Source organism: Amblyraja radiata, chromosome 2 (genome assembly GCF_010909765.2).
Source record: "Amblyraja radiata isolate CabotCenter1 chromosome 2, sAmbRad1.1.pri, whole genome shotgun sequence".
Taxonomy (NCBI): domain Eukaryota; kingdom Metazoa; phylum Chordata; class Chondrichthyes; order Rajiformes; family Rajidae; genus Amblyraja; species Amblyraja radiata.
In genome coordinates, this window is record NC_045957.1 from 142313823 (window position 1) to 142326736 (window position 12914).

Sequence of the window (12914 nt, forward strand, 5' to 3'; positions counted from 1 at the left end):
ATGAAGTATCTACATCTACCTGGTGATTGACAGCAGGGCAGCCTGGACTGATGCAGGCAAGAAAGTCTCACCAAGAAACCCTTTCAACTTATATCCTCCCTCATGTCTGGCCCTTGTTGCTATTGAATTCAGCACCTGTGGTTGGAGAGCTTACAGCATTGACTTTGGTATCCATGGACTTGTGCCTCTGGGCAATGCTTTCTGTTGCAAAAGTTCAACAATGTGTTGTTCGTCAGGATGTAAGAAAATACTTCTCATCATCCACCTCAAGCTGCGCAGTGAGAGAGTGGAAACCTTTCCTGCAGTGAACTCTGAAGCTGCTCAAATTGGCTCTGCTGATGTCAGCAGAATTTATATTGAAACAGCAAAAAACAACAACACAGTAGCCCAATGTCTTCCTAATTCGTATACCAAAACTATTTTTTTAGTTTAGAGTTTAGAGATACAGCTCGGGAACAGGCCGTTCAGCCCACCGAGCCCACGCTGACCAGCGATCCCCGCATTTTAACACCATCCCACGCACACTCTAGGAACAATTTACATTTATACAAAGCCAATTAGCCTACAAACCTGCAATGCTTTGGTGTGTGGGAGGAATCTGAAGAATTCGGAGAAAACCCACGCATTCACGAGGAGAATGTACAAACTCCTTACGGACAGCACCCGTAGTCGGGATCGAACCCGGGTCTCTGGAGCTGAAAGTGCTGTAAGGCAGCAACTCTACCGCTGCGCCACATGCCGTGCGTTTTCAGATCAGTCAACTTACGTTTATATGGCCGGAGCAGAGCATTTGGAGGATTATATCATTGGAGGTGAAGCTGATGCTGATAAAACGTATATGGTTTTGGTAAGACCTGCCGTTCTATGTTAAGTTTTAGAATCAGTACCATAAGCAGGCTGAACATGCTTTGGGTGTTCTACAGTGAAGATGACTCCTGGGACCAAGGGCTTGTTCTATGAGGAAGGACCATTATTCCCTTTATACTGTATCTGTACACTGGGCGGCTCTATGGTAATTATATAGACTGGATAGATTGCATGCAACAAAAAGCTTTTCACTGTACCTCAGTACACTTGACAATAAACTAAACTAAACTAAACTAAAAGACCGAGTAGAATGGATCTGCAAACCCCCCACTTAAATTTGGAAGACTCCGAGGTAATTTCTGTGAGGTGATTCTGATTGAGATTGTCAATGTTGATGTTGAGATGCACTTTTTTTCACTGGCTGGAGGACCAAAGTCCAGGCAGCAAACAACTCAACATAAATGATAAGCAATTCCTGACTAAAGGTGTGGAGAAATGTGTTTATTCAAAGGATAGCAAATTGTTGGAAGTTTCTCCCCAAAGAGCTGTTGTTGAGCCAATCTAAGGGTGAAATGGATAAGGATTTTGGCCACACAGAAAATCAAGTGATATGAGGATTGTGAAAGAATTTTGAGAGCCCCTCCCTTTTTCATTGAATTGTGGCTCAAACTCAAGATGTTGTGTAACCTAAAAGTAAGGCAAGGCAGCGCCTTTACCACCTCAGGCAATTGAGGAAATTCAGAGTGTCTCCGAGGATCCTCCAGTGCTTCTACTCAGCGGCTGTGGAAAGCATCTTGTCCGGAAATATTACAATCTGGTTTGGGAATTGCTCTCCCCAGGACAAGAAGGCTCTGCAGAGAGTAGTGCGTTCGGCCGAACGCACTATGGGAACTTCACTCGCCCCCCTGCAGGAACTATACATCAGGTGGTGCAACTCCAGAGCCAATAAAATCATGGGAGACCCCTTCCACCCCAGCAACGGACTGTTCCAGCTGCTACGGTCAGACAAATGCCGCCATGCTGTGAGAACGGAGAGGATGAGAAGGAGTTTCTTCCCAGAGGCCATTAGGACTGTAAACTCCTATCTCACCAGGGACTAACTTTACTGAACCACTCTACTGCTTTTTTTTTTAAATTGCTGTTTTTTTTCCCTTTTTCCTTCCGCCCACAATATTTAATATGTAAAAGATGATGTGATTCTGTTCCATTCTGTTTGTTTGTTTGTATTTTTGCACAAAGTCCGCGAGCATTGCCACTTTTCATTTCATTGCACATCTCGTATGTGTATGTGACGAATAAACTTGACTTGACTTGACTTGACTTTGCTGCTACTTCTTATCTTCGTATGTCAATAACTTTTCTTTTACCTTCGTACTTCCTTCCTCTATCTTTTTCAGCCCCAAATGGATTTGTAGGTGCTGCAAGCACTCATTGGAGAGTTTGACCAATCTATGGACTTCTTCATCCACCTGATTGTAGAGCATTGTGACAGTGTCCATAGCATTCCTGCAAACAAGAGGAGAATGAATTTCAATATTCACCAACAGGATTTATGTAGTCGTTCAAAATTAATTTAATATTCAGCAACCTGGCTGTTTTGGACTGGCGACTCTAAATATAACACTTGAATTGCAATGAGGTGAGTCACAATCTTCAGAACATAAAACCTATTTTTATAGGAAAGCCAGGTTATTTTGTTTAGTTTAGAGATACAGCGCGGAAACAGGCCCTTCAGCCCACTGAGTCCGCACTAACCAGCGATCCCCGCACATTAACACTACCCTACATACACTAGGGACAATTTTACACATACACCAAGCCAATTAACTTACAAACCTGTACGTCTTTGGAACGTGGGAGTTAACCGAAGATCTTGGAGAAAACCCACGCGGTCACGGGGAGAACGTACAAACTCCATACAGCACCTGTAGTCGGGAGTGAACCTTGGTCTCCAGCACTGCAAGCACTGTAAGTCAGCACCTCTACCACTGCGCCACCAAGGATTTAATTTTACTTTGAAAGTTTTACAAAATCCTTATGTAAATGACTGTTTTTTGGGGTATTGCTCCCAATTTAGCAGTTCAAGTGACTGGCTTTCGGAAATATTCTAACAATTATAACTGGAAACAGGTGGGTAAGGGAATGAAGAACAATAGCTATGAATTTGGGGAGTGGGGGGGGGGGGGGGGGGGGGGGGGGGATTTCTTATAGACAAGCAATGTTACAAATACTATACTTGGCAAAGAGACTCTCTTTGCAGATCGCAAGCCAAATAGTTAGCGTGACTGAGCATGCAAACCAGAACTGTCTCAACTCAATCCAACTAACCCTAACCCTAATTAATTAATGGCATATACATTGATTGTATTCCTCAGCTTAGGGATGAGAGTTTAGTTAGCAATGAACATGGAAACACACCTGGCACTTGTTTCTAATTGTTAACCAGCATGTGAAAAATAGAAAATGAACGAGGAATGCATTGATCTGCCAACATCTGAACATTGGAAACTTGCCCAAAAGCACATTAAGGGGATAATTTAGCTTTGGCAAGATGATAAAAAAAGATGGTAGCCGAATAGCCAGAAGTCAATTTAATGGAAAAGTGTGCAGAGTGCTTAATTTGTGGCCACTCGATAGCCTCCTGTCCCATACCACTGTCAATGGCAAGCTACCAACAATGAATTTCAGCAGTTGTTATTTTGTCTTGAAGTTCCCTGTAGCGTCAGCTTTAAGCAGCAGCCAAGCCGCTGGGTTCAGAGCAAAGATCTTAGAGCATAAGATCTTTGGTTCACTGAGCAAGAAGCATGAAAAGGGTAGCAGCAAAATGAAGAACAGAACATTTTAGGAAACAAAGATATTAATGAGAGATTCTAATGAAACCTTAATGATTGAAAATATTAACCTGTTTATGAAGGAACTGCAGATGCTGCAAAATCGAAGGTAGACAAAAATGCTGGAGAAACTCAGTGGGTGAGGCAGCGTCTATGGAGACTCTGCCCTTGTTACGAGTGGGGGGATGGGGTGAGAGAGCAGTGTTACGGGGTATGGAAGAGACCCTGGTGAGAGCCTCACCTATAGTAGGGGAGGGGAATCCCCGTTCCCTGAAGAATGAGGACATTTCCGATGCCCTGGTGTGGAACACCTCATCCTGGGAGCAGATGCGGTGTAGACGGAGGAATTGGGAGTAGGGGATGGAATCCTTACAGGAAGCAGGGTGGGAAGAAGAGTAATCTAGATAGCCATGGGTGTCAGTGGGTTTATAGTGGAATTCTCCGCTACTATAGATGAGGCTCTCACCAGGGTCTCTTCCATACCCCGTAACATTGCTTTCTCTCCCCATCCCCCCACTCGTAACAAGGGCAGAGTCCCCCTAGTCCTCACCTTTCACCCCACTAGCCGTCACATACAACAAATAGTCCTCCGTCAGTTTCGCCACCTCCAACGTGACCCCACCACCGGCCACATCTTCCCATCTCCCCCCATGTCTGCTTTCCGCAAAGACCGCTCCCTCCGTAACTCCCTGGTCAATTCTTCCCTTCCCTCCCGCGCAACCCCCTCCCCGGGCACTTTCCCTTGCAACCACAAGAGATTCTACACTTGTCACTTTACCTCCCCCCTCGACTCCATTCAAGGACCCAAGCGGTCGTTCCAGGTGCAACAGAGGTTTACCTGCACCTCCTACGACCTCATATATTGCATCCGCTGCTCTAGATGTCAGCTGATCTACATCGGTGAGACCAAGTGTAGGCTTGGCGATCGTTTCGCCGAACACCTCCGCTTGGTCCGCATTAACCAACCTGATCTCCCAGGCGCTCAGCACTTCAACTCCCCCTCCCATTCCGAATCCGACCTCTCTGTCCTGGGCCTCCTCCATGGCCAGAGTGAGCACCACCGGAAATTGGAGGAGCAGCACCTCATATTCCGCTTGGGCAGTCTGCACCCTAGCGGCATAAACTTTGAATTCCCCAATTTCCGGTGTCTTCTCCCCTTCTCAGCTCTCCCTCAGCCCTCGGGCTCCTCCTCTTCCTTTTTCCTTTCTTCTCCCCGCCCCCCCTCCCCCCCCTACATCAGTCTGAAGAAGGGTTTAGGCCTGAAACATTGCCTATTTCCTTCGCTCCATAGATGCTGCTGCACCCGCTGAGTTTCTCCAGCACTTTTGTCTACCTTCGATTTTCCAACATCTGCAGTTTCTTCTTAAACACCTATTCTCAATATTCTGACTGATGAAGGCCAATGTACAAATAGTCTCCAATACCATCCTATCTACCTTTGATGCCACTTTCAAAGAACTATGAACCTGTACACCGAGGTCCCTCTGCTCTCCACTACACAACCCAGGGCCCCACCATTCAACTTCCCAAAATACAACTCCTCACACTTATCTGCATTAAACTCCATCAGATACTTGCTCAGCCACAGTAGACACCGTATATAGTCATATAATACTTTTGCAATATCTACTTTGAACAGCAAAATGCATTCAACAGAATCCATGGACCAAGGATTGACAGAAGTTATGGCATCAGTAGATGTGCATAACAAAAGTACAATACATAGTCTTTTCTCACACGATTGCACAACCCTTGTCCATGAAAGGTTTTGCAATTTTTTGAAGCGTACTTTGAAATGCACTTTATATGCCATTAATTAATTAGGGTTAGGGTTAGTTGGATTGAGTTGAGACAGTTCTGGTTTGCATGCTCAGTCACGCTAACTATTTGGCTTGTGATCTGCAAAGAGAGTCTCTTTGCCAAGTATAGTATTTGTAACATTGCTTGTCTATACTGAACACTGAAGTTATTTATCAGCATACCTGTAATCATCAGTGTCACAGAATTCATCTTTTCGAATCCTGGCAAGGACGGTCCCACCTTCCAGGCGCAATCCTACTAGCCGGGAGTCTTCCAGCACACATTTCATTATCCTTGTGTGCTGGTTGAGGAGCTCAATGACTTCCTATGGAATGAAGAATCCGGATTTAATTTGAGTTCTTTATATAACTCCAATCTTCGGCAGAACCTCTTGCCACCATCCACAATTAAGCATCACTTTTCCAAGAGATTTAACAATAGATGCAGCCTGATGCAGTATTAACAACATTATGATTATGTAAGGGTGTGCTAGAAGCAGTTTTAGTTATCGGCTTCAAAGTGTAATTGAGCATGAGCATAAAACAGAATGGTATTTACAGATCCATGTAATAAAAGCTGAACAAGGACTCATTGTATAGAGGCCCAGAACAGGCATGATGGACTTAGAAACATAGAAACATAGAAACTTAGAAAATCGGTGCAGGAGGAGGACATTCGGCCCTTCGAGCCAGCACCGCCATTCATTGTGATCATGGCTGATCGTCCCCTATCAATAACCCGTGCCTGCCTTCTCCCCATATCCCTTGACTCCACTAGCCCCTAGAGCTCTATCTAACTCTCTCTTAAATCCATCCAGTGACTTGGCCTCCACTGCCCTCTGTGGCAGGGAATTCCACAAATTCACAACTCTCTGGGTGAAAATGTTTTTTCTCACCTCAGTCTTAAATGACCTCCCCTTTATTCTAAGACTGTGGCCTCTGGTTCTGGACTCGCCCAACATTGGGAACATTTTTCCTGCATCTAGCTTGTCCAGTCCTTTTATAATTTTATATGTTCTATAAGAAACCCCCTCATCCTTCTAAACTCCAGTGAATACAAGCCTAGTCTTTTAAATCGTTCCTCATATGACAGTCCCGCCATCCCAGGGATCAATCTCGTGAACCTATGCTGCACTGCCTCAATCACAAGGATGTCCTTCCTCAAATTAGGTCTTTCCAGGTATTTGATGAGTGATATTACAAACAATTTCTACTTGCACTTCTCATCACGTTATAAACAATGACTTATTCAAACACTCTGATATATTTTGCCTAATCGTCATGAAGGAGCATGATAAGATCAACAAAATAAAACTACTTCTCTAAGTTATTGATTGCTTGGAATCTAATGGACAATCATTTCACTATAATCAGACTAATAAACCCTTACAAGTTGTGTGGCACAGTGGCGCAGCGGTAGAGTAGCTTTCAGTCTAAATATCTCAGCCCCTTTCCCGTAATCTCCCCTTCAATAAGATCAGCTCCAATTCAAAGAATGCAGGTGCATTTTAGCCATTTTAGATATAATAGCCCTCTCATCCTGAAAATTAGCCCAATAAATCTCATTTGAACTGCTTCTAAAGCTTATATATGCTTTCTTAATTAAGGAGAACAAAACTGTCCACATTACCGCAGGTGAGGCCTCACCCCAGTCCCTGTACAGTTGCAATAATATCTATTTTGAAGCTCCAACCACCAACAATAAAGACCAACATGCCATTAGCCTTCTTAATTACTTGTGTCATCTGCACACTAATGTTGTGTGTTTCATGCACAAAAATCTCAGTTTTTCTATGCCATTGTCATTAGCAGTCTCTTCCCATCCATCTTTTGATGGCTCCTACCAAAGTCCATGGCCTCACACGTTCCTGCATTAAACTCTTTTTCCCAGGTTTATGTCCATTCATTCAACCTGTCAGTATCGTGTCACAGAGCACAAATGTCCTCAGCATATCCTCCCACCTATATTTCAGTATTTCATCAGCTAATGTTGGATATCTTACACTCTGTCCCCCTCCTCCAAGTCATTGATAGGCTAGTTGAAGGTCAAAGAATGTTCCTTGAAACACTCCAGTTCTGTATTCCCAGTCTTAGAACAGCCCAGCTATTCCAATCCTCTGTAGGATAAATGGTCTTCAATATTCATTAGCACACTTCCCTCAGTACCATGAGCTATAAAAATGTGTGCATTAACCTTATGTGGCAGCAATGTGATGCCTTCTGGAAATCCAAAAACACCCGATCTATAGTTTTCCTTCTTGGAAAATAGAAACATTGAAAATAGGTGCAGGAGTAGGCCATTCGGCCCTTCGAGCCTGCACCGCCATTCAATATGATCATGGCTGATCACCCAACTCAGTATCCCGTACCTGCCTTCTCTCCATACCCCTTGATCCCTTTAGCCACAAGGGCCACATCTAATTCCTTCTTAAATATAGTCAATGAACTGGCCTCAACTACCTTCTGTGGCAGAGAATTCCAGAGATTCACCACTCTCTGTGTGAAAATTTTTTTTCTCATCTCGGTCCTAAAGGATTTCCCCTTTTTCCTTAAACTGTGACCCCTTGTCCTGGACTTCCCCAACATCGGGAACAATCTTCCTGCATCTAGGCTGTCCAACCCCTTAAGAATTTTGTAAGTTTCTATAAGATCCCCCCTCAATCTTCTAAATTCTAACGAGTACAAACCAAGTCTATCCAGTCTTTCTTCATATGAAAGACTGGATAGTTTTCTCTTGACTTTACTTGGTTCAACTTCAAAGAACTCTGGTAAGTTTTGTAAGTGATTAGTACGGGTGTCAGAGGCTATGGGGAGAAGTCAGGAGAATGGGGTTAGGCAGAAGAGATAGATCAACCTTGTTTGAATGGCGGAGTAGATTTGATGGGCCGAATGGCCTAATTCTGCTCCTATCACATGAGCTTTTTAACCTTTTTTTTATCAATGATGAATACTGTGTACACAAAGACAATAATTTCAAGATGGACTCTGCAGTGTCTTTGGATACTTGCCCATATCCATGATTCACCAAATCCACTAAAGATGCGCAGAAGGTGATAGGTATATGGAACGCGCTGCCAGGGAAGGTAGTTGAGGCAGGTACTGCAACAACATTTTAAAGGGCATCTGAACAGGTACATGGATAGGAAAGGTTTATAGAAAAATGGACCAAACACGGGCAAGTGAGACTAGAAAAGATAGAACATCTCGGTCGGCATGGGTAAGTTGGACCAAAGGGCTTGTATCCATGCTGCACAACTCCATGGCTCTACGACTAAGCTTTGTGGATTGAAAAAAGTCGCGCAACAATAGACCTTGTGCATTTGAATTCAGCACATTGACTTTGGCGCCTCCAGCAAAATCAAAACCCATAATCCCGTGGGTGTAAAAAGGCCTGTCACTGTGCGGTATAAGTGTATGACTAATGGGAGTGAGAAAAATTGGTGAGCTGGAAAATGACTGATCAAGTAAGGCAGTTAGTGTTCTCAACGTACCTGTGCTGTGGTCGGCATTCTGCTGATGTTCAGAGAGTTGATGGAATTCTTCAAGTAGATTAGCGCCCCGCGGCAACTTTTCATGAATGGCTCCAACTTCTAAAACAACAAACGCATGGTTAAACTCAGATTTATCTCTCCACAGATAAGTGCCCTCTCAAAGTTGAACATGAGAAGAGGTAATTAGTTCAATGCTCTCCTGACAGGCTTTTCACCTTGCGCACTCCATTACTATGAGTACACAGCAGCAATAACCATGGAGATCAAGAAGCTGCAGATACTGGAACCTTGAACAAGAAAAAAGTGCCGGCGGAACTCTGCAGGTCAGATAGCATCTGCGGAGGGAATGGACAGACGGCGTTTTGGGTTGACTTGGGTCACTTCTTCAGACTGATTGGAGTTGGGGGAGAAAATTAGAACAAGAGAGCTGGAGGCAGCTCGAAACCTGGCAAGTGATATGTGGATACAGTTGAGAGGGGTAGTTGGCAGATGAGTGGGCTAAAGTGGTGGCTAGAGATGATAAGGAGATCAACAGAGTGGCAGGTAAGGAAAGAAGAGGAGTGTGATGTGAAGCAGAAGGGAGTGATTAGTTTGTTTTAAAGTTTTTAGAGATACAGCGCGGAAACAGGTCCTTCTGTCCACCGAGTCCGCACAGTCCAGCGATTCCCCAAACATTAACGCTACCCTACACACACCAAGGACAATTTACATCTATACCAAGCCAATTAACCTACAAACGTGGGCGGAAATCGAAGATCTCGGAGAAAACCCACGCAGGTCATGGGGCGAATGTACAAACTCCGTACAGACAACAACCGTAGTCGGGATCGAACCCGGGACCCGGGGCTCTGGCTCTGTAATGCCCCTGTCCCACTTAGAAAACCTGAACAAAACCTCTGGAGACTTTACGCCCCACCCAAGGTTTCCATGCGGTTCCCGGAGGTTGCAGGTGGTTGCCGGAGGTTGCAGGTAGTGGAAGCAGGTAGGGAGACTGACAAAAACCTCCGGGAACCGCACGGAAACCTTGGGTGGGGCGCAAAGTCTCCAGAGGTTTTCGTCCAGGTTTCCTAAGTGGGACAGGGGCATAAGGCAGCAACACTACCACTGTGCCGCCCTTAGTGATGTGTGGACAGGGACAGAAAAGAGGGAGGATTAAAGGAGTACTCAGTGATTGAGAAATGTGTGTAAGAAGGAGAGGAATGGTGGAAGATAGTTGGAGAAATGTGTGCATGCTTGGGTGGAGAGACTGGGGCAAGGGAGGAAGGGTGGTGGAGTTATTATTTGAAAATTGAAAATTCGATTTTCACACTATGTTACCCAAGTGGAATAAGAAGTGCTGTTCTTCCAGTTTGCATGTTGCATCATTTTGGTAATGGAGGAGGCCAAGGACTGAAAGATTGATATGGGAAGGAGAGTTAAAATGATTGACAATTAGATATTAGATGCAACTGGGCTTGAGGCCCTTCTCGCCAGAAAAGAGGAGAAGATCTAAACAAGATTATAAATCTTTACAGCACTCATGTAAACAGAAAAAGGATTTTTATTGTTCCTTTCATTTATTGTATATTAAAGAACAATTTTGTGTTATAACTTTAAACAAATACATGCACTTTCATATCTCTAAGTCTATAAAATGGTTCATTGATATGGCAATAGCGGTCGTCTTGTTTATGAGTCTGGAATAAAGTTGATTAAATGTACGTTAGCTCACAAAATATGAACAAAACAATTCAGGAAAAATGTATTTGCACAATGGAAAGAATGGGTAAAGAATGACAAAGGTCCAGATAGTACTGTTAAATTTAAGGGGGAAATAAATTGAATGAAATGGGGAGCAGAACAGAATGCAATTATCATTGGGAGAATGCACAAATAAGGAGCCTGCTTTTGGGATCAGTGGCGGACTGGCTAGGGTGTCAGCTTGCCCGATGGCAAGTGTGCCCCTGATGAAGTGATAGCAAGTGATGGCAAGTGGGCCCCTGTTAAATGATAGCATTGTAGTTGTGGGTGGGCCCCCTTTGTCTCCTGGCAACCAATATTTTTAGACCCAGTCCGCCACGGTTTGGGATGTGCATTCCTTTGTCGCATGGCTTCAAATGGACATTGTTGAAAGCACAATTGGAATAAATCACAATAGAATTCAATTTCATTCAGATACAATTTCTATGGACTATGCTAATATTTTGTACAATTCTGCATTCTTAAGCAATTTTGCATTTTGTGTGCGTGGTCTTGTTTGCTGATATTCACAACTTTCCAATAAAGAACCATTGACTTATCAGCCAAGGTATGAGATGCCAGTACCATGCAAGCTTGAACTCAGTTAACTAGATAAAGAGTGGACATTGAACCCAATATCCGTCTGTCCTATCAGCCACGCCCAACACTGCCCACAACAGGAAAACCCCTTTAAAGATTCATGTATTTCAATTGTGAATACAGATGAAGTTCACAAGCAAGAGGGCCCCAGCTATGCCTGTCTTTATTGTGGTTGGACAAACTTGGATTGTTTTCTCTGCAGTATCAGAGGCTGAGGGAAGACGTGATGAAAAACGTAGAGAGGGTAGAGAGCCAGAACCATTTCCCCAGGGTGGAAATGTCAAAGACTGGAGAGCGTAGGTTCAAGGTGAGAAGGGCAGAGTTTAAAGGAGTTGTGTGGGGCTAGTATTTTTTTTACACAGACAGTGGTGGTCACCCGATCATGGGTGAACATTAAGAACAACAGAGGAAGATGACTGACTTTGGTGTCTTCCCTCACAGTGGGAAACCTTGATTCGGCTGTCTGGGGATGTTGGACTCTATCGTGTGTTGTGACCTTTATTTTATTGTATGGCCATATGGTGAATACACATTGCACTGTGCCAACTGGCACATGTGACAAATAAATGTATCTTCTATCTTGAGTGGTGGGTGCCTGGAACACGTTGCTGGGGGAGGTGGTGGAGGAAGAAACAATTGCGGCGTTTAAGTGGCTTTTAGATAGGCACATGGAAATGAAGGAATATGGACCACATGCAAGCGGAAGAGATTAGTTCAACTTGCTTGTGTAGGAAGGAACTGCAGATGCTGGTTTAAACCGAAGATGGATACAAAATGCTGGAGAGTTTTGGTCTCCTAATCTGAGGAAAGGCATTCTTGCCATAGAGGGAGTACAGAGAAGGTTCACCAGACAGATTCCTGGGATGGCAGGACTTTGATATGATGAAAGACTGGATAGACTCGGCTTGTACTCGCTGGAATTTAGAAGATTTGGGGGGGATCTTATGGAAACTCACAAAATTCTTAAGGGGTTGGACAGGCTAGATGCAGGAAGGTTGTTCCCAATGTTGGGGAAGTCCAGAACAAGGGGTTACAGTTTAAGTATAAGGGGGGAGTCTTTTAGGACTGAGATGAGAAAAAAAAATTCACACAGAGAGTGGTGAATCTGTGGAATTCTCTGCCACAGAAAGTAGTTGAGGCCAGTTAATTGGCTATTTTTAAGAGGGAGTTAGATGTGGCCCTTGTGGCTAAAGGGATCAGGGGGTATGGAGAGAAGGCAGGTACAGGATACTGAGTTGGATGATCAGCCATGATCATATTGAATGGCGGTGCAGGCTCGAAGGGCCTACTCCTGCACCTACTTTCTATGTTTCTATGTTAACTCAGCGGGATAGGGAGCATCTCTGGAGAGAAGGAATAGGTGATGTTTCAGGAGTCTAGACCCGAAATGCCACCCATTCCTTCTCTCCAGAGATGCTGCCTGACCCGCTGAGTTACTCCAGCATTTTGAGTTGAACTTGCTTGCTATCATGTTCGGTGTTGTGGTACAAAGGCTCTGTCTCTCTGCCGCACTATTCTTTGTTCTATGCAATTCCAGCTCCTACCTGTTATCATTGAAGTCAGGGGCTGAAAATTGGATATTCCTTTTGTTCACCATTAATCAACATGAAACCAACCCACCATTTCTTTAATGCTATCAAAATATTCAGCTCCAAGAACATTTCAAT

General features: G+C 44.1%; 1 protein-coding gene across 4 annotated transcripts in view; it reads right to left on the reverse strand.

Moving 5' to 3' along the window:
* The window catches only part of plekhg4b (pleckstrin homology and RhoGEF domain containing G4B), a 250110-nt gene that overhangs the window by 72879 nt on the left and 164317 nt on the right, over positions 1–12914 (reverse strand). For all 4 annotated transcript variants that reach the window (XM_033016504.1, XM_033016498.1, XM_033016509.1 and 1 more), the window contains 3 exons: positions 8929–9027; positions 5621–5763; positions 2175–2313 (listed from right to left, as the gene is read on the reverse strand). In XM_033016504.1, the coding sequence (XP_032872395.1) occupies positions 2175–2313; positions 5621–5763; positions 8929–9027 (381 nt within the window). The remainder of the gene's footprint in view (positions 1–2174; positions 2314–5620; positions 5764–8928; positions 9028–12914) is intronic.